At 38.9% G+C, this 22,900-nt stretch overlaps 2 protein-coding genes across 4 annotated transcripts; one reads left to right on the top strand and one right to left on the bottom strand.

The window, feature by feature from the left end:
- The first annotated feature begins 1,049 nt into the window (after positions 1–1,049).
- slc26a10 (solute carrier family 26 member 10) lies at positions 1,050–7,254 on the top strand. The gene is made up of 18 exons (XM_044211273.1): positions 1,050–1,645; positions 2,192–2,302; positions 2,504–2,661; positions 2,808–2,972; positions 3,062–3,214; positions 3,310–3,392; positions 3,482–3,629; positions 3,721–3,834; positions 4,230–4,307; positions 4,398–4,493; positions 4,693–4,799; positions 5,091–5,160; positions 5,278–5,460; positions 5,572–5,626; positions 5,854–5,942; positions 6,055–6,109; positions 6,265–6,371; positions 6,463–7,254. Exons 1-18 carry the CDS (start codon positions 1,381–1,383, stop codon positions 6,499–6,501), a joined length of 2,076 nt encoding a protein of 691 aa, XP_044067208.1. The 5' UTR covers positions 1,050–1,380; the 3' UTR covers positions 6,502–7,254.
- A 1,016-nt stretch (positions 7,255–8,270) lies between these two features.
- b4galnt1a (beta-1,4-N-acetyl-galactosaminyl transferase 1a) lies at positions 8,271–22,487 on the bottom strand. Of its 3 annotated transcripts, none has more exons than XM_044211276.1 (12): positions 22,262–22,487; positions 20,308–20,522; positions 20,022–20,204; positions 19,076–19,182; positions 18,883–18,920; positions 18,586–18,766; positions 16,414–16,506; positions 16,119–16,306; positions 15,897–16,037; positions 13,251–13,488; positions 12,813–13,073; positions 8,271–8,738 (listed from the first exon to the last, which is right to left on the bottom strand). In XM_044211276.1, exons 2-11 carry the CDS (start codon positions 20,520–20,522, stop codon positions 12,862–12,864), a joined length of 1,596 nt encoding a protein of 531 aa, XP_044067211.1. In that variant the 5' UTR covers positions 22,262–22,487; the 3' UTR covers positions 8,271–8,738; positions 12,813–12,861. The 3 variants fall into 3 exon arrangements, with proteins under 3 accessions (XP_044067211.1, XP_044067210.1, XP_044067209.1); XM_044211275.1 differs by lacking the exon at positions 8,271–8,738 and adding an exon at positions 12,074–12,603; XM_044211274.1 differs by lacking the exon at positions 8,271–8,738 and having other exon boundaries at positions 12,074–13,073; positions 22,262–22,486.
- Positions 22,488–22,900: the final 413 nt, after the last annotated feature.

The raw sequence follows: 22,900 nt of genomic DNA, 5'->3' as shown, positions 1-22,900 counted from the left end.
AACAGCCACGCGTACGTATCAGAGCGACCTGCACCTGTCAAGTTGACAATGCCAGTAAAATACTCTGTATGCATTCATGTTACCTGGCTGGATGGTCGATGACATTTTCACCTCATATAGCAACAGGGTAAAACGACTTCACAAATGCAATGCTAGAGGCTCAGTCATCTTTGAGGTAGATGTGAACGTGTGGTACGGCTTTAAACTTTCTGCCCTTCTAGCCAAGGTCTAGGCCCAATCAAGCCAAAATCCGTGGGTGTTGTCCTGTGCAACAATAGAAAACTGTGGCATTGCCTGCACTACCTCACGTAGCTTCATGGGATGGGAGACGTCATTCATGAGATGGGAGAGGTTCATTCACAGCACCCAATACTGGGCTTACACCAGATATAAATTCTCCATTTCCTTTGTTTTATATTCACCAGAGTCAGACTGAACCTCTCTTGAGATTGTGATTTCCTTCTGCCTCATACTCACTCAAACTCAAAGGCAATTTCTATTCTGATTATATGATGGTTAATTTTCCAAGCTGCATTTCTCCAACAATATGTCATGGCCAGTAGTCACGCATATCCTGTTTTATCTTGTATCTATCCAAAGCTCCCTTGTATTCACTCCTGTCTGACAAAGAACAACATCTCACTCATCACACACAATCTCTGATCTCAGAGTCAAGGTGTGGTTTGATCCATGAACCAGGCTGCCATGTGTGATTGAGTTTCACAGGGGTCTCATGGGTACCAGACTCGTTTCCTTATGGCTACACAGTTTAAACACCCACCCATTACAGACATCCATCCTTCTCGGAAATGAACTCCTCGCTAACAGACATGGTTTGAGGTTACACCTCAGCTCCACCAACAATATGACTTTTATCTCGTTAAGGATTTCACAGCGGTATACATTGTATGACTTAATTGTGCCTCCTCTGAGCTTGTACCTCCCGCCTGGCTCTCTGGAGGCAGGATATAAGGGAAGATAGGACTGTGCAGTGCAAAGGATGGTGTGTGTGTGTGTGTGTGTGTGTGTTTGGAGGGGAGGGGTTGTGCAGACAGATTGTATCCCTGACCTTCTACGTTCTGTTGAAAAAAATACTTTTAGCAGTAGGACCCTGAAGATTTGGGGGAAAAAAATCGACCAGCACACCTTTATGTTGTCTGAGGCAGGACAAAGATGTGAAAAAAGTTGTTCAACACTGTAACAAAAAAGGTTGAGCTTTGAGCCATGTCATTGGCTAAGAAGAGCCTGACAGGAAAATGCAACGGCTCTTGAGGTCAGGGCAGATTCTGCTATATATGTATTACAACAGACAACACCTTTTCTGACTCTACAACAGCGCTTGCATGGTGAGCTAACATCACTCAGCTCTACAGGGACAATATGAGCGCTTCTGTGGCCGTGTACAGGAATATTTACACGGAGGACCGCTTCAAACAGGCCTACGGCTCCGATGATGACACGAGTGGAAGTTTGCGGCTCCGGGAAAAGCTCGCCGAGAGGTGCAGGTGTTCAAGGCGAGCCTGCCTTCACCTGCTGAGGGAGAGAGTGCCCATTTTCAACTGGCTACCTAGATACAGACTAAAAAAATGGATTTTAGGAGACACTATAGCGGGACTGACAGTTGGTATTCTTCACATTCCGCAAGGTGAGTAAACACATCATCAGGATCAAAGTCGTTGTCAATCACAAAAAAAGGGAAAAGAAAGATTGTTTTCTCTTACATTGTTTGATTACGTTTATTATAATTATTAAATCATTTTAGAATCAATTGAGCCAGTATTTCATAATAATAATACCTTATAATACTAACAATATCGAAATAATAATTACAATAATAATACTATATTTATAACAACAATATATGTAATTATTGTTAATATGATAATATTATAATCATCCAAAGAATTTGAGTAAGTATTGCAAGGTTAGGATAAGTGTTTAGATTTGATTAAAAACTAAACAAAATAATGACTACAAATAAAAGGCTAAACTGTAATAAAATTTACATTGTCACAGTAGAGATAAATGTAATCTGTTGTTGTTGGCTTAGTCACTTCTATTATTGTTTTGTCCTCAGTTAACTTTGCATGCTTCAGCATTATATGCTTACATAAGGACATATTTTACATTCTCATAGATTAGAAACAAATGTGTTTACTGATAAACTTTTTGAATGTCCTTCTCTGAACAGGCATGGCCTTTGCTTTGCTCACATCGGTGGCACCAATATTTGGCCTTTACACCTCCTTCTTCCCGGTGGTCCTCTATATGTTTTTTGGCACAGGTCGTCACGTGTCCACAGGTAAGACTTGTGTTAACATATCATCTATTGCATATTCTAGAAAAGCATAGAGAGCATAGTTTAAATCAACAGGGGTGATGTCTTTGCCATATGGACAGTACTATAAATGGTTACAACATTTCACGCATGCAGCTTGAAGTCATTGTCAAGTGTCAGTTACTATGTTTTCTACTGGCACTGAGATGATAGGTCTATTCTCAGGTACCTTTGCTGTGGTGAGTCTGATGACTGGCTCTGTGGTGGAACAGCTGGTTCCCACTCCTCTGGACATGAACTCAAGTTCGTCTGAAGCGGCTGAGTTTGAGGGCCAGAGGATTGGAGTGGCTTCAGCTGTGGCACTCCTCTCAGGAATTATTATGGTAAGACAGATGCACAAAGTCTATGGATTAAACGCAAAGTCAAAAAATGAAACTATAATGCAACTGAGATCTTTCTTTTTGCTAAGACTAGCAGACTTGATTCCCTGACATAGCTCACAATGTTATGTTAATCTCTTCTGCCCCAGCTCTGTATGTTTGGTCTTCAGCTGGGCTTCCTCTCCACTTATTTGTCAGAGCCAATTGTTAAGGCTTTCACCAGTGCTGCTGCCTTTCATGTTACCATCTCACAGCTGCAAAGCATGCTGGGGCTGCGGCTCCCTCGCCACACTGGGACCTTCTCCCTCTTCAAAGTGAGTGACATCTTGATGGTCTAATCCAACATGATATTATTTGGGCATTTGGTGCTGTTTGCTCACAGCTCACTGACTTGTGTGTCCAGACTTTAGCGTCAGTGATGGAGAACCTGCCTCACACCAACATGGCTGAGCTGCTGATCTCCTTGGTGTGTTTGGCTGTCCTGGTGCCAGTCAAAGAAATCAACATGCGGTACCGTCATCGCCTGCGTACACCTATCCCTGTGGAGATCCTCACGGTTAGTCAACTGGATTTATGAATGTCGGGGGTACATTTACTATTTTAAATATAATTAACAGGTTACAAGTTGTGGTTTTGTACTTCATTCTTCAGGTGATTATTGCTACAGGTGTGGCCTATGCCTCCTCGCTGGACTCTGCTTACAACATTGAGATAGTTGGCCACATCCCAGCTGGGTAATTTTTTAGATTAGAATTTTTTTTTTTTAATCTCAAAGTTCTCAAGTAGCTTCCAGTAGTTTGACTTTAAATTCTCCCATCCCCAGATTCCCAAGGCCACGGATGCCTGCCTTGCACACTTTCCCTGACATTGCTGAAGACACAGTAGCCATAACATTTGTTGGTTACGCTGTGTCGGTCTCACTGGCAATGATCTATGCCGATAAGCATGGATATTCCATACATCCCAACCAGGTAACGTGTGAGAATGTCACAGCTGCTTGTTGAAATTTTAGATTCGCACCAATCTGTTAACTTTTTGTATTGAACTTGTGTTTGATTTCAGGAGCTGCTGGCTCATGGCGTTTCCAACACAGTGTCCTCGTTTTTCAACTGCTTCCCCAGCTCAGCCACTCTAGCCACCACTAATATACTCGAGAGTGCTGGAGGATACACACAGGTAGTGGACATGCTATACAGTAACTTCTGTGCATCTTATCTTGTATCACACTTACAAGCATCACAAATACATTTAAGTTATTATGTTTACTGATGCTTTAAACACAGCAGCAAAACACATCTGTATATTCAATTATGATCAACAGAGAAATATGAAATGCTGACACCTCATCTATAAGTCATTGTTCAGTTATGTATGTGAATGTACCTTAAATGTATGTAGCCAAAAAAGTACAGATTGTGATTTTATAAACTCTAATCCACATGTTTTAGGATTTGCTTGCATATTGAACTTCCATATTGTCAGTGCAGAAAATGCTCCAAGTAAGGAGCCAATATTATGAAACACATTGGGATTTCCAGTAAGAGATGTGTGTCGTGTGTGTGTTCCTGCAGCTCTCTGGCTTGTTCACTAGTCTGGTTGTTCTGATTGTCCTGCTGCTGATTGGACCACTGTTCTACTTCCTACCCAAGGTGTGTTTATATGTGTGTATCTCTACAAGCGTGACAGAGAGGAAGAGTGAAGGAAAGTGCACTCATCTCACCCTTTATCTCTCTCCCAAGGCAGTACTGGCGTGCATAAATGTTACCAGCCTCAGGCAGATGTTCTTGCAGTTCCACGACTTACCTGAGCTGTGGAGAATCAGCAAGATTGACTTTGTAAGGGCATTGATTGGTATAACAATAGATAATAAGACATTGGGGGAAAGGCAGCACATGAGATAAACCGCCTTTATCCTTCCCCTTTCACACTGATTTGCTTGGCTGGAATTAACCATAATTTTCACTGACATGCTTCCATTGTTAATTGTGATATCCAGACATGACAATATGTTATTGTTGCCATGTCTCTGTGTAGATGGTTTGGGTGGTAACCTGGCTGTCTGTTGTGGTACTTAACGTGGACCTTGGCCTAGCCATTGGGGTGGTTTTCTCTATGATGACCGTCATCTGCCGCACACAAAGGTACATTTTCCATTCCCTTTGCACGAATACTATGGCGCAATCCAGCTACTGCTCCTGCCAAATGCTCTATTGTAAGAAATACAATGCACATCTGCGAGTTTAGCATGAACTAAGAAGCTCACACTTAACTGCAGCAAGAACTGTGTAAAAGTAGTAGTCTTAACTGACATGGACATTGAGAGTTACATCTGTATTGAAGTTGTGAAAACAGAGAATAACTTCATACCTGTGAAGCTATGAAAATTATGTTATAATGTGTTCAATTAAAATTGATGACCCATGGTTCAACAGGGCTGGTTGTTCAGTGCTTGGTCGGGCCAGCAACACAGAAATTTACAGACCTATGGAGAACCACAGCAAGGTGAGTGGATGCTCTTACTGCTTAATACTTTTTAAAAAATGTAATATGTGTGCAAATAAACACTCTAAATTTGAGGCACATTAATCTGAAGTTGAGACAATCTTGTTTTCCTTTCAGTGCTATGAGGTGCCTGGAGTGAAAATCCTGACTTACAACGGGCCTATTTACTATGGCAACCGTAGCTTCTTCAGGGAGGAGATGAGCAGGCTGTTGGGCCTGACGCCAGAGAAGATCCGCAGTCGGGAAAAGGCCAGGAAATCCCTGGAGAAACGGGAGAGAGAGACCACTGTCAACACTGTGGTACGCCTACTGCAATCACTGAATGAGCTGAGTTAGAGTAAACAGTTCACACTGTGAAATCCAATTTAATTTCCGTATCTTATTGTTTTTTCTCCCTCCATCGTTCTTTAGGAAAGAGGCATTGCAAACACATCGTTTTCTTCAGAAAATGAGTTCTTCAAATCTGGTAAGTAATGAAAACTTTTTGGTGGTTCTGTGTGGACGATACTAAATATGCATATTGTTCCAAAAACAAGAAACTATAGATTTTAAATAAGGACATGTACAACAGTCATTTGGCCATTACAAATTACATTTTTCTAGATTGCTCAATTTACATTTTTTCTAGACATGTGCTGCAGATAATTTCAAGGAAAGCTTTCCTGTCATTTTCTTTTTTTTTCTTTTCTGTAGAAACATCTGAGAGTGATGTTCAGGCAGTGTTAATCGATTGCAGCAGTGTGATATTTGTTGATGTTGCTGGAGCAAGAATCTTCACACAGGTTAGTCTGCTAAAGGAAGACATTATGCTTCAAACTTCACTGTAGATGGTTCTCTCCGTTTCTTCTTTCGTGCATTGTGTCAATGTGATTGATAGCTTTTGTTTTTTTGCAGATGTGTACTGAATGCCAGAAAGTTGGAGTTCATGTATATTTGGCAAACTGCAATGGTAAGGCCTATGTATCCGAATGATTTCTGTCCTGTTATTCTCTGTTTATACTACTTTATGGAGAGGTTTTTTACATTTTCAGAAGGATGATACATACTTATTACATTTGTCAAAAGTCACTTGTGAATACTAATCAATGATTTCTTTCCCCTTAGAGAGTGTCTTAAAGATCCTCACATCAAGTGGTCTAATGAAATACATGAACCCTCAACATATTTTCGTCACTGTTCATGATGCCGTGATGTATATTAAACAGCAGAAGGTAAGATAGAAAACAGAGATGTTCACAAATATACATAGATTTTTAATTGAGTGTCGTAAACAAATGATGATACTGCTGTCGTCTGCCGTAGGAAAAACCTCTAGAGAACACCACCACTGTTTGGGTATGAGGCAGGAGGGCAGTGATGAGTGAACCAAGTGTCTGGGACTAAAATGGCAGAGGGCATTAGGACTTCTGTTTTATGAGCAGATACCACGTCTCTCAGCTCTATAGCAGCACTCCAGCATTTGGTCCAGACTGTACTGTATACCAGTGTTTCAAAGATGCAGTAGCCTGTTGTAGCACTATGTCATGAATTACAATAATTATTAAATTACAGTGTTACCAGTTTTCTCGCAGATATTGGACTCACTCCTGGCACACTTTAATCTGATATTATTAAACAGTCACAAATTCAGAGAGGTTTCAATCAAGCAGACAGAATAACTCCACAACAGACAATCTTGTCATATATTTAGTGTAAACTAATCTGAAAAACAAATGTGTAATTTTTGATTTATGACTATAAAACTGTATATGACAGATATTAATTATTTTGGTTTGGAATCGTTCTGTTCTTTATTGCCATATATGCTGGAATATTACCATAGTAATATTTATTTAGTTTGTGTTTGTTGTTTGCAATACAGATAATTATAATGTGCACTGAATAGTTTGCTAAAGTACTTTGTATATTTATATCTTTTGAAATATGTGCTTGAATATGCAACTGTGTACAGTAAATGCCATCCCATACTACCTTAAAATATTGTGTCTTTTATCCAGAGAGACTGCACAAAATATTTTTATGAATGACTTCTGTATTTGTCAGCAACTGTGCCATCCAGTGGCTGTTTTGACAATAAATATGTCTCAAAAAACAGAACCTCTCTGTGAATCATAACTAAATTTAATAAACGTCAGAGAAAATTGGGTCATGGGTATGAACATCAATACTTGGGTTACCGTGGTTATTAAGTATGAATATATTTTAGGGGGAAACATTGTGTGGAATGTGAAGCACGCCACTCTGTCAGATTTTGAAGAGAGAAGAAGAGCAGTCTTTGTGTTTGGTGAGGTACTGTAGACTTCTGTGTCTGCACTGAGATATGATGAAAAATGAAAAATACAGGATTCAATTGACAACAACGACAAAGGAGATTTTTGCCACAGCAAGGAGTAAAATCAGGAAAGTAAGACCACAGGTCATCAGTCCTGCAGAATTCTGGTTTATTCACCATGCAATATGCAAGCTACACTGGTGTCAATTTATGTATATTTTCATATCAGCTAACACCTAAAAATAGATGAACTTGCTACTACATTAAATGAAACTTATTGGTCCAGTGCATCACTTTCTGCAGAAAGAAAGAGTTTGCACATCATAAAACAAATTTGACAAAACCTTTTGTTATATGATGTTTAAGATGGGTTTTACCAGAGGTTGTAAATTCCATTACACTAATTGAAAGTGATGTCTTACCTTACCACCATGCTGCCCTCTGCTGTCTAACAGTTAGGTTTTCTTCCCACTGCTCCTCATCATAATCCTGTTACCTTGACCTGATAAAACTATATGTAGTATGAGTTCAAAACCAGGACAAAAAAGGGAAAAAAACTAATTATTTCCTTGCTTGATGTTGGATAGCCAAGTTATTAATTTTTTTCAGTGCATATTTCAAAGAGGCCTCTAGACACTGTACCCTTTGGGTTTTTCCCTTTAAAGCTAAAGGAGTGTTTCACTAATTGGCGAGAAGTAGTCCACTTCAATTAGAACATGGTACACAAGGCTCTGGCCAAATGTTTACTAAGCCAGATTCTACCGGCAGACCTACTAACATGTGCACACACACACACACACACACAGGCACATATTCAAAAAGTAGCCCTGCAAAATCCTCCAGGAAGGTCACTGATTTAATGACCTAAAGCTTTGATTTACTTGTGAAAAAGTCCTTACAGGTAATGTGTACAGCATGTGCTTACAGTTATGTTAGTTGACCCACACATAGCCAAATGAAAAAAAACAAAAACAAATAACAAATGGAGCAAAACAACCAAAACAGTGGATTACAGTAGAATAATAACTACAAAAAAATAGTCAAGTAATTTCTATTATTTCTCATTAATGCAATTGTTACAGAAACAGCAAAAACAGCAAGTGTTAAAATGTACTGGAAAATACACACACACACACACAGACACACACACACACACACACACACTATACTATTAATAGTAATGATATTGTTAGGTTCCTTCTGACAAAGCAGATGATCGTTCAACTGGTGTGGCATTTTTCTCTGCTCTTTGTTTCCATCTTGTGGTGAAATGTTGGCATAACAGTCTCTCAGTAGGTTCTTTATCCTGGATGAATCAGAATCAGAATCAGCTTTATTGGATTTTAACAGGCCTGTTTTTGTTGCTCTCAATGTGCATACACAGAAATAGACATAAGTACAGCCAAAAACAGGGCCAACAAGCTCAACAAGGCAAACAAACACCAAGCTACTATAAGCATATAGAGATTTGTATTTTAAAGTACAAAAAACAACAAAAGTAGCCTTTGTAAATGGTGAGACAATTAGTGCAATGGTGCAGAGTGCAAATGGTGCTGAAATAAATATGGTTAATGTAACAGGTTGCTTTATGTACATGAGGTAGGTGGATATGACAGAATACACAGTATGCACAGCGTGGGTAGATTTAAAAAGTGATAATATTTACATAAACAATAAGATAAACTTAGAGGTACAGTTTTTGTCACAGGGTTACTGCACATGAAGCAACTGCACATTGACTGCATGATTGCTGACAATTGTTGTATGTTGTATGAAAGCATTTTTTCACTTTGAAAAAACAATTCACTTTGATCCTGGAAAAGCACAGGTGTAATGATTAACCTTACTAATGGATTTATTACATTTACCTGTGGCAGTGAGACACCTCAATAGAAGGCATGCATTATTATTATTATCATTATGTTATTAGGAAGGTCAGTTGGATGATGTAGCAGCATTGTGAGTAAAAGAGGATGTTGACACACCTGAAGTCAGTCAGATATGAAATGAGGAAGGCTGGGTAAAGTAATTACAGTCAATAGAAAGGTACACAAACACTGATACCAAGGAAATGGAGAATGTGGGGTATGATAAAATGATACATGAACTATAATTATAATAATATAAATTAAAATAATATTATAAAGAGTATGGTCTAGACCTGCACTATATGAAAAGTGTAATGAGATATCTTCTGTTATGAATTGGCGCTATATAAATAAAACTGAATAAAAGTGAATTATTTTAAAAAATTGGAAGGTGTGGATACATTTAAATATTACTTTGAAATACTGCACATTTCATTTATTTGGCAAAAAGGGAATTCACTTTCAGTCTGTCTTCAAAGCATATAATTGCAATCCATGCCTTTTATAATCTTATTTCATCACTTGTGTAGCCAATCAACTACCTTAAAATAAAATCATTGAGTTAAACTTGTTTGAGGGCACAGGTACTGGTAAAACAAATAAATAAATCATTAAATTCATCAGTCTGTTGAGAAGGAATTTAATTATTTTCAAAAGATTGACCTCTGTATTCTGCTTCAAAGAAAACACACAGACAACGTCATACTTGATGACATTTATTTATAGCTATATGCCTAATAACTAAATAAATGAAGGATTAGTGATGACTATAAAGAAAATAAAACAAACACAACAGATGCATAGCAGATAGGCTAAGGTGATGAAATACCTGATCTTACTGACAATAGTGAAGCAGACTATGTGATCTGATTATTAAAACAAAATAAAATGGCGTCTTCTCCCGTTTACTGATACTGATTTTAATTTAAGTCGCACGTGCAAAATTCACATACTCTCAAACCAACACTATGGCCAATCAATCATGATTCGAGACATAAAAACAGCATAGTGGTTATAAAACATTCAAAGAAAAAAATTATTCAGCAACTATTTTAGCAGATCATTCAACCATTTGACATTACTATCAGGACATCAATTCACTGCTACTAATAAAAGTGGCAGAAGGTTAAACAACATTTAGTCTGCTTACCTAATAAACTTTGAAATTGCAGTCCTACTCATGATATTGGCATATTTATTTGTTATAGAAATTTCTATCCATTGGTCAGTAGATGGCAATGTTGTCACATGGTAAACATGGTTAACTCCCTGAATTAATATTTTACTCATTTTTACAGTACAACGATCAGAGTTATACTATTCATCATGGAAATGTGCAGAGATATGTTAGCTGGATATTATTGACTGACTGGAAAACTCATTTACATTTATTCAAACTAGGTTAACAGAAAGAATACAAAGTCTTACTTCCTCAAACACATACTGCGAAAAGTATGTGGCTACCACCTCTGAATGTGGGTGGGTGCATTCACACCCGCACCTAGCTCTCCACTTGTGATTGGATGACGCAGGATGCATATTAATACCAAGTGGAAACTGGGCCAGAGAAAGAGGGTGTCATTTGCATGTGTGTGTGTGAGAGAGAGATAGAGAGAGACAGATAAGGGAGGAGAAGAGGAGGTCTGGTCAGACTCTTCTTTGACTTGATGGACCATGTTTTTTATGGGGACAACAGAATTTGAATTTGATTAATAATAAGCCTGGAACCTTTGTGTAGCATAAAACATACAGTATGTTGAGCTGTTGTCAGTGCAACAAGTTTTATATCAGAAAGCTGCAAACATAGAGGCAAATTAAAAGTTACACTAGCTGGATCAATACCAAGTGCTTTTAAGTTTAGACTGTCTGTGAGATCATTATCAGAAGTGGCTAATCCTTTCTTTAGAGGGACCAATACAGCAATGTTACAATTTCAGAATGTGAAGATGCAGTTGACTGAAATACCGGTAGCTTTTGACATTTGAAAGATACACATATAGGTTTAGCTAAACAAATGGAACCATTGAATTTCTACAACCTATGTATGTAAAATTATATTAAATTAAATCAATAAAAGACTAATTCAATTGATTTTAATTATATACGTCATATAACCTACCAACTGCTTATGAAAATAAGTATAATGTTGTAGTTTAAGGTTTTGTCACTTCCTGTTTTATTTTGTAGTGTGTTCCTTTTGTGTGTCTTGTGGTTTTACTGCCTGTCTTTGTTTGCTTTCCCTCCAGTTTTGATTGTTGGCCCTTCCTTGATTGTTTGCACCTGTGTCTCGTTGTCTCATCTCCATCTGTTCAGTGTTGGATCATTGCTGTTACTGCATGGCGTTGTTCCTGTCTGGTGTGTGTCGCAGTTTGGTTGTACCTGGTTCCTGTGCCCAGTTCCCCAGCATTCTCAGCATTCTGAGTTCTGTTTTGGATTCTGTGTCTCCCTTGGACCTTGGCTGGATTCTGAATTTTGTACCTTGCCTGCTCCCTATTGGACTGTTTAGCCACATTGGACTCACTTCCCTGTTTCCACCACTGCCAGCCGGTAACCCATTTTCCTATTACCTGTTGGTTACCTGTCGGCCTACCGGTCTACCTGCCTGTAAACCATCACCCCCAATAAACACTATAGCCTTCCGGCTACTTCACCCCCATACCGCTTCCTGTCATCCGCATTTGGGTACACATCATACGACATAATATCAAAATAAATAGGGAATTTAAATGTTACTAAAAAGGACAATGGATGCAACTGTGATGGGACTTCAGACTACTATTATAATTTGTGGTTTTATTATAAAGACATTGGTAGGGTTGAATCTCATGTTTTTGGTAAGACACATTCGACAGCTTTAAATTAACTTGTGCACACCTTCTCATTGATGTAGATTGGTGATTCCCAACATTTGTGTTTAGGAGGAAAATCAACACTATAATATGGTCACAAATAGGTGTGATATTAAGTAAATTTATTCTAACACTAAACACTAATGTTCCAGCTATGATAGGCCGACAACAGAGGAGACACCAACTTGAGTCAGACGGTGCACCTTAACACCAAGTGGTGCAACTAGTTAGCTGAAATACTGCTTCTACTCCAGGTGGTTGTAGTGCAAATGCAACCTGGAACATACTGGGGATCAGGCAATCCAGTACAGTGACAAATATGAAGAAGTGCCGCTGGCTGGAAACCTGAGAGCGACACCATCATCCCCAATGTTGTGAAGAGCAGAGACTTCTTCTCCAAGCAGTAAACATGAAGGCCTTCTAGCTGTAGCACTTGCCTTCAGTTGAGGTGTCCCTGTGAAGCAGTATTTCATGGCATCCAATGTATTAAACCCAACACAATTTCAACAAACTTGTTCGATAAATCCTTATCGAGTCTTATCTTTGCATGTCCAGTGTACAATTGGTGGGGCGACCACATAGTCTCAAGTGCTGAAAGTATAGTTTTGTTCCTTTTTCAGAAAAAAATATTGATAATTATTGTTGAAAACAACTAGAATTTACCTTTTTTCCTCAAATTAAGGCAGCAAACAGACATGTGGGAACCCAGGTTTCACTGACTGGTCATGCACTTGAACCTGTTCTTGAAGTAGAAGACTTCCTTATGAATGTTATCATCAGTACGTGAAGGTTTATAGCGGAAATTGTCATAGGCCTTTTGTGAGTCTGTTTTACTCCAGGGTAGTTTGATCTTCGATGCGTGGCTTACAATGACGTCACTACAGGAGCCAATATGGAGGGAGCCAAGAGCGTCGATGAAGAACTCTGCAGTGTTAAAAGAACATTTTGTTTTGAACAATCCTTGCTTGGGTTTATTTCTTTTACATTTTTCCAATCTGAAGCAACTCAACAGTGTCATCACAGCTGTACTGCATAGATAAAATATCTAATATAAACTGCTTTGTTAATATATTTGATAGCAGATATTACAGATAGACTCACCCAGATGAGCCTGCCGTGCCAGGCGGGGGTTAAAGCCCACCTGCTGCACCTTGTTTGTCCTCCCCATGAAGAAGTTGATAACAGCATCAGCTACCACACAGTTAGGAAAACCGTCGATGACATGGTGGTAGCCGTGTCTCATATGTAAACAGTCGCCATCCTCTCCCCCTCCTTCCACTGAAATGGTGTGACGATATGTTGCAGTGTAACCTGTCACCTCTCTCACTGCACCACCAACCTGAAGTCATTGAGAGCAAAAATGTTGAGACTACTAATACACTTATAAACACAAGAAATAAGAATATGTAGATAGATACACACAGACACAGCAGAGTGAACAATAACACTTTATAATACAGATGGGGAAAAAAGAAAACAAAAGCAGCCTGACCCTGAGAATGTGAATGTTTTCAACACATCCTTCCTTGCTATTTTGAAATATTCAGGTATTTTACTGTAAAAAGTAAAGTTTAGTCACTCTGCTTCCTCAAGTAAGGCCTGCAACAGACCAAAACACAGCAGCGCTCCAAAATATTGGACCCACCCAACAACCTCCCCCCATCATCTGAATGCACATAACCTTAGGTTGGTCATTGGGTGGGGGAAAGGACAGTTATTTCTCTGCTCTGTTTTATAAGAAATATTTCATTGTCCTGAATGTCATATACCATAATTTTTCATATAGGAGTAATGGCCATAACTTTACATTCTGATGTAATGTTTAGTTGTGTTGAAGAGTAGTTGCTACCTTGGTAGTGGCTAATGGGGAACCAAATAAAGTGGACAATAATGTGGAAGCAACTCTTCAACTGACACAGAAAAAGGGAAGTTGTTGATCCTTAAACACAGGGCCCCCCACCAACAGAGCTTCACCAGGGAAGTCATCAAGTGTCTGCAGATGTCTATAGACTGTAAACCTTGGGCAGTTAAAAAGCAGTTCTCACTATTAACGTAAGGTAAAGTTTATCACTACATGTAGCACCTTCTAGAGCAAGTGCTTCACAAGACTAAAACATAAGACTAACAAGTACCACAACATAATACCATACTGAGGTTTACAAACAACATTTAAAAACACTCAAAAGAAGGGCCAGGATAGCAAAAACTTTTTTTACTGGGATTTATATGCATAGTGCCCTTTGTGGTAGGAAAGAGGTTTGACTTTGTTTTTTATCTGTTGTTTATCATTAATATGTATCAGTAGTCTTTAACACGGAAACAGCCTCATTTCCAACCAAGGCAAGGCAAGGATCTATCACACGCTAACACATTAAGATGTTTTAGGGAGTTTAGAGTGTCCCACAGAATCAAAGTAACTAAAGATGTCAGGGCATATGGTCAGACAGAACCAGAGAGTTAACTCCAGCCAGCTACAGCTAAAGTACATACGGTAAATGTCCCAGTGGATGTCACTCAAGGGAGCAGGGAACACAAGGAATAGGATCCAAATGTAGACTAGAGGCAGAGCAGATGCAGTTCATTAATTTATTACAGGGAAAGGTTTATATGGATAGTCAGGCAGGCAGAGGTCTAAATCGGGAAGGCAGTCCAAGACAAGCAAACAAATCAGACAAGGAGCAGGCAATAAACAAAATCCAAAAGTCCAGGCAAGTTCCAAGCAAATGCAGAAATAAATCCAACAGACTCCAGAGAATCACAGGAAACAAGGCTAAGACCCCTGACATCTAAACCACATACCACTACTGATGAAAATGATAAATAACAATGAACTAACACTGAACATAGGACAAAAACTGACTAAATACACTTAGGTAGGGGAGACAACGAGACACAGATGCAATTAATCAAGGCGGGGCCAACAATCTAAACTGGAAGGAAAGCAAACAAAGACATGAAGTAAAACTACAAGACACACAAGGAGAGGAGAACACTACAAAATAAAAAACAGGACAAAACCCCAAAACTATGACAGTAAGTACAATTACTGCCACTGTAGATATAGGCCATTAGTACAAAAGGATGTGTGATTTGGTTATAGATCTAGATTATGAAATATATCTAGTAACTAGAGCTTGCTCTAAGTTTTTGAGCTTTGGCAGAGTATTCATTTAATAATGTTTAAATATAGCCTGTACTGCCTGGAGAGAGCGAGCGAGAGAGAGAGAGAGTGAGTTCAAACTCTGTAATCTCAGATTTCAAAGAACTAAATGACCTCTCAAAATTAAAAATACTCCTAGGAGAAGGAGGCAGGGCATATCTTGCTGCCCAATATATATCAACATGCCACAACCTGAGGGACCTTCTTTTTTTTATTTTACACATGCTTTGGTAATGTTGACGTCTGTTTCCCATGCAGAGAGAGAGATCATGCATATGGCCAGTGGAGACAAGAAACAAAAAAATGATCATTTGAACATGAAGCCTTATGTAACTATGTATAATTCTCAGGTTTATTAGTGAAGTGTATAAACTATACTGTTTCAGCTCCCTCTTCCTCTTTGCAGTTTTCATGCATTAGTTCAGTGTTCCTGTAGTTGCTGTCCCTGGACCCTAGTTAACTGCCTAAAGAGTAGGGGGGTTTAAAGGTCACGCATGTATTTGGGAGCATATTGTTTAGTAATAAAACAATATATATTAGGCATCAACGCAGCAGATATCTGCCACACACATTGTACTGCATCTCACCAGATCCAGAGTGGTCTTCTCTAGGATGTCTACCATCCTCTCCAACTTGGTGTTTGCAGTGAATATAAAATCATCATCCACCCAGAGTACATACTTGGTGGTCACTTGAGACACTGCCAGGTTTCTTCCCGCAAACCAACCCTGGGGGGAATCAAAACTCATGAATTGCACTGTTTAATAATTACAATGCATGATACTTCATAGAGATATAAACTTCTTTACCTTTCCAAATGGCATGATGTAATGTTCAATGTGAGGCCCGGTCACTGGCTGAGGGTGTTCATTATCATCTGCTATCACTATGGTGACGGTGGGATAATATTGCCGTATGCTATCAACGAGATCTTTGAGTTTGTCATAGCGTAGAAAGGTCTTGGTGGCAATAGTAACAAGAGCACTAATATTGTACTCTATGTAGAAAGAGAAAAAAACAAAAAAACAAAAGTGAAGTGACCTTCTGTGACATTCAACGCTTTACATCAAAATAAAACTGATAATGACATAACTGCTCACAAACCTTTTTGGTATCCAGAGTTGTAAAGTGTCGGGATGGTCCCATGTCCAACTTTAATGGTGAAAAATGACTGGTGACCTTCAGTTGCAAACTGAACTGCAGAACAAAAACAACAACTGTGGTAAATCCAGGTTTAAGATTTCAGGGGAGGAAATTAAGCAATGGATATTTCTATCACTGTTAAGATATTTGTCATGTAAAGCTGTAATTGCCTATGCACTGCAGACCTTGTCACTGCCATTGTTACTGTTACTAAACCAGGTGGTCAAAGGGAGTTGCTAGTGGAGCAACATGGATGAGATTTCTCTCCAAAAGTTCAATTTCAGTTTGTTGCGACTGTGTATTATTTCATGAAACCAGACAATGGCAGTTCCTATGTACAGAATTACACATTTCCTGACATCTGGTGGTAGTATTAACAACCTTAGCTAATAATCCCCCCACCCCCTCACACACAGACTTGAACTGGGGACACTGAGTTGAAACCAACACATAAACATGACCCAAAGCCTCTTCTTACTTTTCCCCTCCTGAAGCACATAGTCAGGATGATTCATTGCTAAGTATGAATAATTGTGATAATGTGGCTGCATTGTTACCAGTTTGCATGCTGAGAACAGGCGTCTGTCCAAAACATTCTTGCAGACACACACTTAACAATGCATGGAATTTCCATTACTTCTTATTTAGAAGCACACGGGGTGGCTTTTTGTTTACTGGTGTGACATTTGTGAGAGTGTCTTGAGCGCAAGAGACAGTTCCTGAAAGTGGGTGCCGTTTGAAAGCTGTTTTAGCTAAATCTGTCAGAGGCACCCCAATAGGGTGGGAATATTAGCATTAAGTCTAATAACACAGAAAGTTTTAGCATTTTAATGACTATCAGTTTTTTATTATTATATTTAAGGGCAATTGAGGATTTTGAACTTGGCTAAACAACATACTTTCTGCTACTAGCTAGCCCACGTTCTATATTTCATACTATTGCATAAATGGTTCCAACAGACCTTATTGAGTTGAGGGCAGATTTGATTAAACAAATTTGCCAGCCAGGATGTCAAAACATTGATGCAAATCACTACATCACTAATCTGGGGACCTCTAACCCAACTTAGATCCCTCATCTCTGGATAACTACAGACCTGTTTCAAAACTCATTTTTATCCAAGATTCTAGAAAAAGCTGTATTCAAACAATTAGTACCACATTTAGATAATAATTTATTCGAATTGTTCCAGTCTGGTTTTTGATCCCTTCACAGTACTGAGACTGCTCTTCTCAAAGTCTGTAATGACCTTCTGTTGGCTGAAGATGCTGGTGGGTGCTCTATTGTAGTTATTTTGGACCTCAGCGCTGCTTTTGACACAGTTTATCATAACATGCTCATCAACAGACTGGAAAGGTGGGTAGAAATCACTCATGTGGCCTTAAACTGGTTCAGGTCCTACCTATCAAATAGATGTTTCTCTGTGACTATGGTCGGCTCAGTTTCATCCCCCACGAACATGCTCTATGGTGACCCCCAGGGTCGCTCTTGATGACATCATCTGCAAATATAATGCCCAGTTTCATTGTTACGCTGATGACACACAGACTTCCTGTGTTACCCTGCTCCCTGGACTCTTTTTGGATTATAATTTGTTTGGACTTCTGTTACTCTTGCTGGACTTTTTCTTGGACTTCTCAACCACACCTAATTGTTTATTACTTACTATGGAGGAACACAAAGTCATCTTTCGTTCATTTTACCAGTTCCCCGTGTGTCTTGTCTGCTCTTTGGTCTGCCTCCTGAGCTGACTGCAACACTGCCTACACTTAGTCCCAATGCTGCAGCTCGGCTTTTAACTCATTCCAGAAAATGTGACCATATCACCCCTGTTTTAGCATCTTTGCACTAGCTGCCTGTTTATTTCAGGATTGATTTTAAAATGAATAAATAACTTCCTGCACCCCTTCCTGTTCAGAGATTTATTTTTACATTGTGAACGCAGAATGGAGCTCAAGGTAGTTTTACCATACCATAATTTTACCATCTAATAATTGGGAGATATCTGAATATAGTATTTCACAGATAAAAATAACCCTATATTGATTTTAAAGTGTTCATTAGGATGAAACTTTAAGGTTGACAAGGTAAACATGACATGATTTTTTTTAGTATCAAGATGCTAACTCCACCTGTATCTGCTGTCTTGGGATGGAAAACAGTGTTTGTATAGGTGACGAATTGCAGCTGCCGGTTCAGAGCGGCAAGAAGAGGACTCGACAGTATCATGTGCTTCTCCCCCTCTCCTTTAACAGAGACCTTGTCCACTGTAGCAGCGACATCAAAAGTCCCCAGTGTTGCTGTTAAGTGTACCTGTTAAACCATTGGCATGGTTTTGGGGAAAGAATAAACAAACTCTCAAACTCAAACATTTTGACAGAAAGAAATCATTGTCAACCACAATGAAAACCCCAAAATGAGGAAATTACCATATGGTTTGATCTTGTTTCTTCCTTAAGACCCAAACCTATAGACAGAGCAATTATTACTGGGGCTATCAACATGGGATGATGAAGCATTTTTACTAAGACTTAAATAACAAATGCAGCACCAAAAGCCGGTGAAGACATAATGTTTAAGCCATCCGTTTCTGATATGTGTTATGTTTAGATATGCTGTTACCAGGAATGATGATCGTTTTGAGGGGTCGCACCGCCACGCCCTGGGTAGGATACTGAAGAGGATTGTTGGCTTCAGCTACAATAAGCACATCTGCAGGACTGTAGGATCTTTACGTACAGAACACATTAGAAAGTAAAGTACCTGCAATAAACACCATACTCCTACTTATTTACTTTCAACAACCGAATTTATGTCAGGAATTGGAAGAAGAGACACGAATTTGCTGTATGGCTCTAGTCTTTAGGATGTTCCTGGCTGTGTCAATACAACGTAACAAAATGAGAAACCCATCTAGATGTACTACATCAAACAGTAAAACACGTTTGAATGGTTATTTCCTGCTTTTCTATCATTGTAAACTGAATATCTTTAGGTTTTGGACTGCTGGTCAGACAAAACAAGCAATATGAAGATGTCATCTTGGGCTCTGGGAAACTGTGGACATTTCACTATATTCTCTCTATTCACTAATTATTAGCTCCACCAATATTAAGAATCTTCATAGACATGCAGTATGTTTACACGCACCAATGTACACAACACAAAACCCATCAACCCAACAGATTCCCCAGGCTAGAGGACAACGGATTTCTCCAAAATCCCAGCCAGAGCATTCCGTGTTTATGCTCCTGAAGTATGCAACAGTCGGCCTGCTGATCTGAGGTTTGCAACTAAAATATCTTTTAAGTTTATATCCTTGTTTATATAATTGCATGGGTAAATAATACAAGCAGCAGATAAGGAGGGCTGGAATGCTGGGAATGTTGTTTGGCTGCAGTGAGTGCAAGGACAATGGTAAGCTAATGTCTGAGAAGCTGTAACATTTTCTTTTACTAGTAAATGCTTTCATCAGAACAAATAAAAACCTTAATATAGTCAAGCTGAGAGCTATTGACAACACAAGGGTGTGTTCACTGATCATCATGTGTCACCAACTGAACTTTACCTGCTCTGAAAGCTGCTGTACTCCTTAGCTCTGTGATGCTTTACGCCCTCAGGGTCAGGATGGGACTCCAGGAAGGCAAAATCGAGGTTATGGGCCCACACGCGTGGAAAGAGTAGATTGGAGAATGGCACTTGAAAGGTGTCCTTATCAGCCAGACACACACATGTATTTTGAGCCAAACGACTGTGTCAGGAAAGAAATGGTATTGAGTTAATAAGGATAATAATGAGAATACAGAGCATAATTTAGACCAAAAAAAAAAAAGACACGCTGACTAATAACACACCTTGCCACATCCTCCTTTATATGGTAGGCAATGTCATGATAGCCACTGATTGTGTCTTGAATTTTCTCATCGAGGAGTTTCTTTATTGGACTACCCTGTCTTGGCCGTATGTCAACTACTGAGCTGGTTCCAGGGCTATGAGCATAAAACAGGACTAGCAGCAGTAGTCCACTGACCAAAATCAGTCCAAGACACTTCGTATAGGTGGTGCGCATCTAGAATGAAGATTAAAGGAAATGTCAAAATGGTATACATGCAGGCCTCACAGGATAAGGAAAACAAAGGGGCATGTAAAAGATAGAGGCCCTGTGTTTCACATGGGAATAACTGAGTTTGACTGGATTGTTGACAATTTGATATGAGCCTTTTATTTATCAGCGCAACAAGTCCTTAAACCAGGAAGGCAAAATTAAGGTTGTGGGCCTACACGGGTGGAAAGAGTAGATTGGAGAATGGCACTTGAAACGTGTCCTTATCAGCCAGACACACACATGTATTTTGAGCCAAATGACGAAATAAATGGTATTGAGTTAAAGATAAAAATGACAATTCAGACATGAGCCTGTTATTTATCAGACCAACAAGTCCTTAAACCTGCTGAGGCTACAAGCTCATTTGAAGTTAGCTGGATCATGTATTGTAAAATACAAATATTAAAAATTACTAAACTGTCTTAAATTTGAAATTATGACAGCTGAATTTTAGCTTAATTTGAGTTGTCAAGTCTAGAACTGTATCCCATTCATATACCATGCTGCCAATGCACAAATCAAGCTTATTGGTGGTGTGACATGTTAACAAGGTAATGCATAACTGCCCATACATCAGTACGGGAGAGAACTTATACCACCTTTTATGAAAATCAAAAAAGTCTGAACTATGTTTTTAAGCTCATATCATTTTGTGTCACTTCCTAACAGCTAAAATATGCAGTACAATTGTTTGAATTAGGTTATGACTCAGTTTGAATATTAAATGTGTAGTGTGTAGTCAATTATTTATTTTATATAATTTTTTAATGGATATACTGTTTTCTATGTAACCTGATTGTTCTCTGTACATCTTGTATTTTTTTGTTTCCTTGTAGACTACACACAACGTCGTGACCTTCATTAAACTGTTCAAAATCAACATAAATCCAGGTCAATGACAACAGAGATCACGTTGAAGGTTTCAGTGATTTTAGGGCGTGAGCCCAAGGTGACTATTCCTGTAATGCTGCTCTCAAAGAATGGGCCAATGTCTAGGTAGTAGTCCTTACCAGAACCTATTCAAGTAAGTGAATAAGTGAGTAAAGGTTATTTAGTATCGCACCTTTCACAAAGGTCACAAAGTGCTTCATAAGAGTAAAATTGTTTTTAAAAAAAAGAGACCGTAAAAAGAAACAAACAATAAAACATAAGCATGGATGTAGTTCAAAATGTTACATGTGTGATAAAAATATTTTTTGCATGGACTGTTTCTTTCTATCCTATTTTTGCTCTGCCTACAAGCCCAACTGTTCAAGTGAACTGGGGCTGTGTTTTGTATTGTTAAACATCTCAGCAAGAAAGCTTATCTATGTAAATTTGCCCTCCAGATGAATAAGATTGTCAAAAGGATCGACCTTTACTCCTAATGCACCCATTGTAAAGATTAAAATACAGGCTTAATCATTCCACAACTGCCTACATGGCTGTTTTTTTATTATTTTTGTTCACGAATCTGTTGTCACAGTACGATGATGTTATATTTTGAAGCAGTGAAAAGTAGGTTAGCCCTTCACGTTCTTCCAAAATACCAGATAATAGCCCCGTCTCCAAACTCCTACATTTTCTTTGGTAAATATGTGTCAAGACTATCAAGAAGAAAGCGACGAAAACAGTAGGCTATTTGCAATATGCTAAAAAGTCCCAACATTTCCATTCATAGTAGACAACAAGACAGGAGGAAGAGAGATGGACATGTTTCCTACTGTTGTTGTTTCCGTGGGGTAAATATTTCCAACTTCTGAGCAGAGGAGAGAAACTGTCGTATGACAGCTGAGTTTGGCCCGGGACGGGCGTATTCATGCGGATGTGAGTTCAGTGAGTTGCGGCGGCTCGGAGCCACTCCTCTTCACTCTGGATAGTAGGCAGCTGTGTGTAAGCGGCATAGAAAAGCAATTGTGTTCCTGGAGTTGTATTTACAGTGCATCACTTTTTTCACATTTTGTTATGTTACAGCCTTATTCCAAAATGGATTAAATTCATTATTTTCCTCAAAATTCTACAAACAATACCCCATAATGACAACGTGAAAGAAGTTTGTTTGAAATCTTTGCAAATTTATTAAAAATAAAAAACGAAAAAAATCACATGTACATAAATATTCACAGCCTTTGCCATGACACTCAAAATTGTGCTCAGGTGCATCTTGTTTCCACTGATCATACTTGAGAGTTTCAACAACCTGATTGGAGTCCACCTGTGGTAAATTCATTTGATTGATTGGACATGATTTGGAAAGGCACACACTTGTCCATATAAGGTCACACAGTTGACAGTGCACTTCAGAGCATAAACCAAGACATGAAGTACAAGGATTGTACCAAGGCACAGATCTGCGGAAGGGT

This window comes from Siniperca chuatsi, linkage group LG10, assembly GCF_020085105.1.
Source record: "Siniperca chuatsi isolate FFG_IHB_CAS linkage group LG10, ASM2008510v1, whole genome shotgun sequence".
Taxonomy (NCBI): Eukaryota; Metazoa; Chordata; class Actinopteri; order Centrarchiformes; family Sinipercidae; genus Siniperca; species Siniperca chuatsi.
The sequence above is the reverse complement of the archived record's forward strand: the minus strand, read 5'-3'. Positions and strand labels throughout refer to the sequence as shown.

What these genes read in the sequence shown, in the direction of transcription:
- slc26a10 (XM_044211273.1), top strand. Translation starts at nt 1,381, where the DNA reads ATGAGCGCTTCTGTGGCCGTGTACAGGAATATTTACACGGAGGACCGC. An exon ending in GTTGGCCACATCCCAGCTGG is followed by an intron (nt 3,393 to 3,481) that starts GTAATTTTTTAG and finishes TCCCATCCCCAG; the next exon opens with ATTCCCAAGGCCACGGATGC. An exon ending in CTATGGAGAACCACAGCAAG is followed by an intron (nt 5,161 to 5,277) that starts GTGAGTGGATGC and finishes TTTTCCTTTCAG; the next exon opens with TGCTATGAGGTGCCTGGAGT.
- b4galnt1a (XM_044211276.1), bottom strand. Translation starts at nt 20,522, where the DNA reads ATGCGCACCACCTATACGAAGTGTCTTGGACTGATTTTGGTCAGTGGA. An exon ending in TCCCAAGACAGCAGATACAG is followed by an intron (nt 16,507 to 18,585) that starts GTGGAGTTAGCA and finishes TTTGTTCTGCAG; the next exon opens with TTCAGTTTGCAACTGAAGGT. An exon ending in ACATCATGCCATTTGGAAAG is followed by an intron (nt 16,038 to 16,118) that starts GTAAAGAAGTTT and finishes GATTCCCCCCAG; the next exon opens with GGTTGGTTTGCGGGAAGAAA.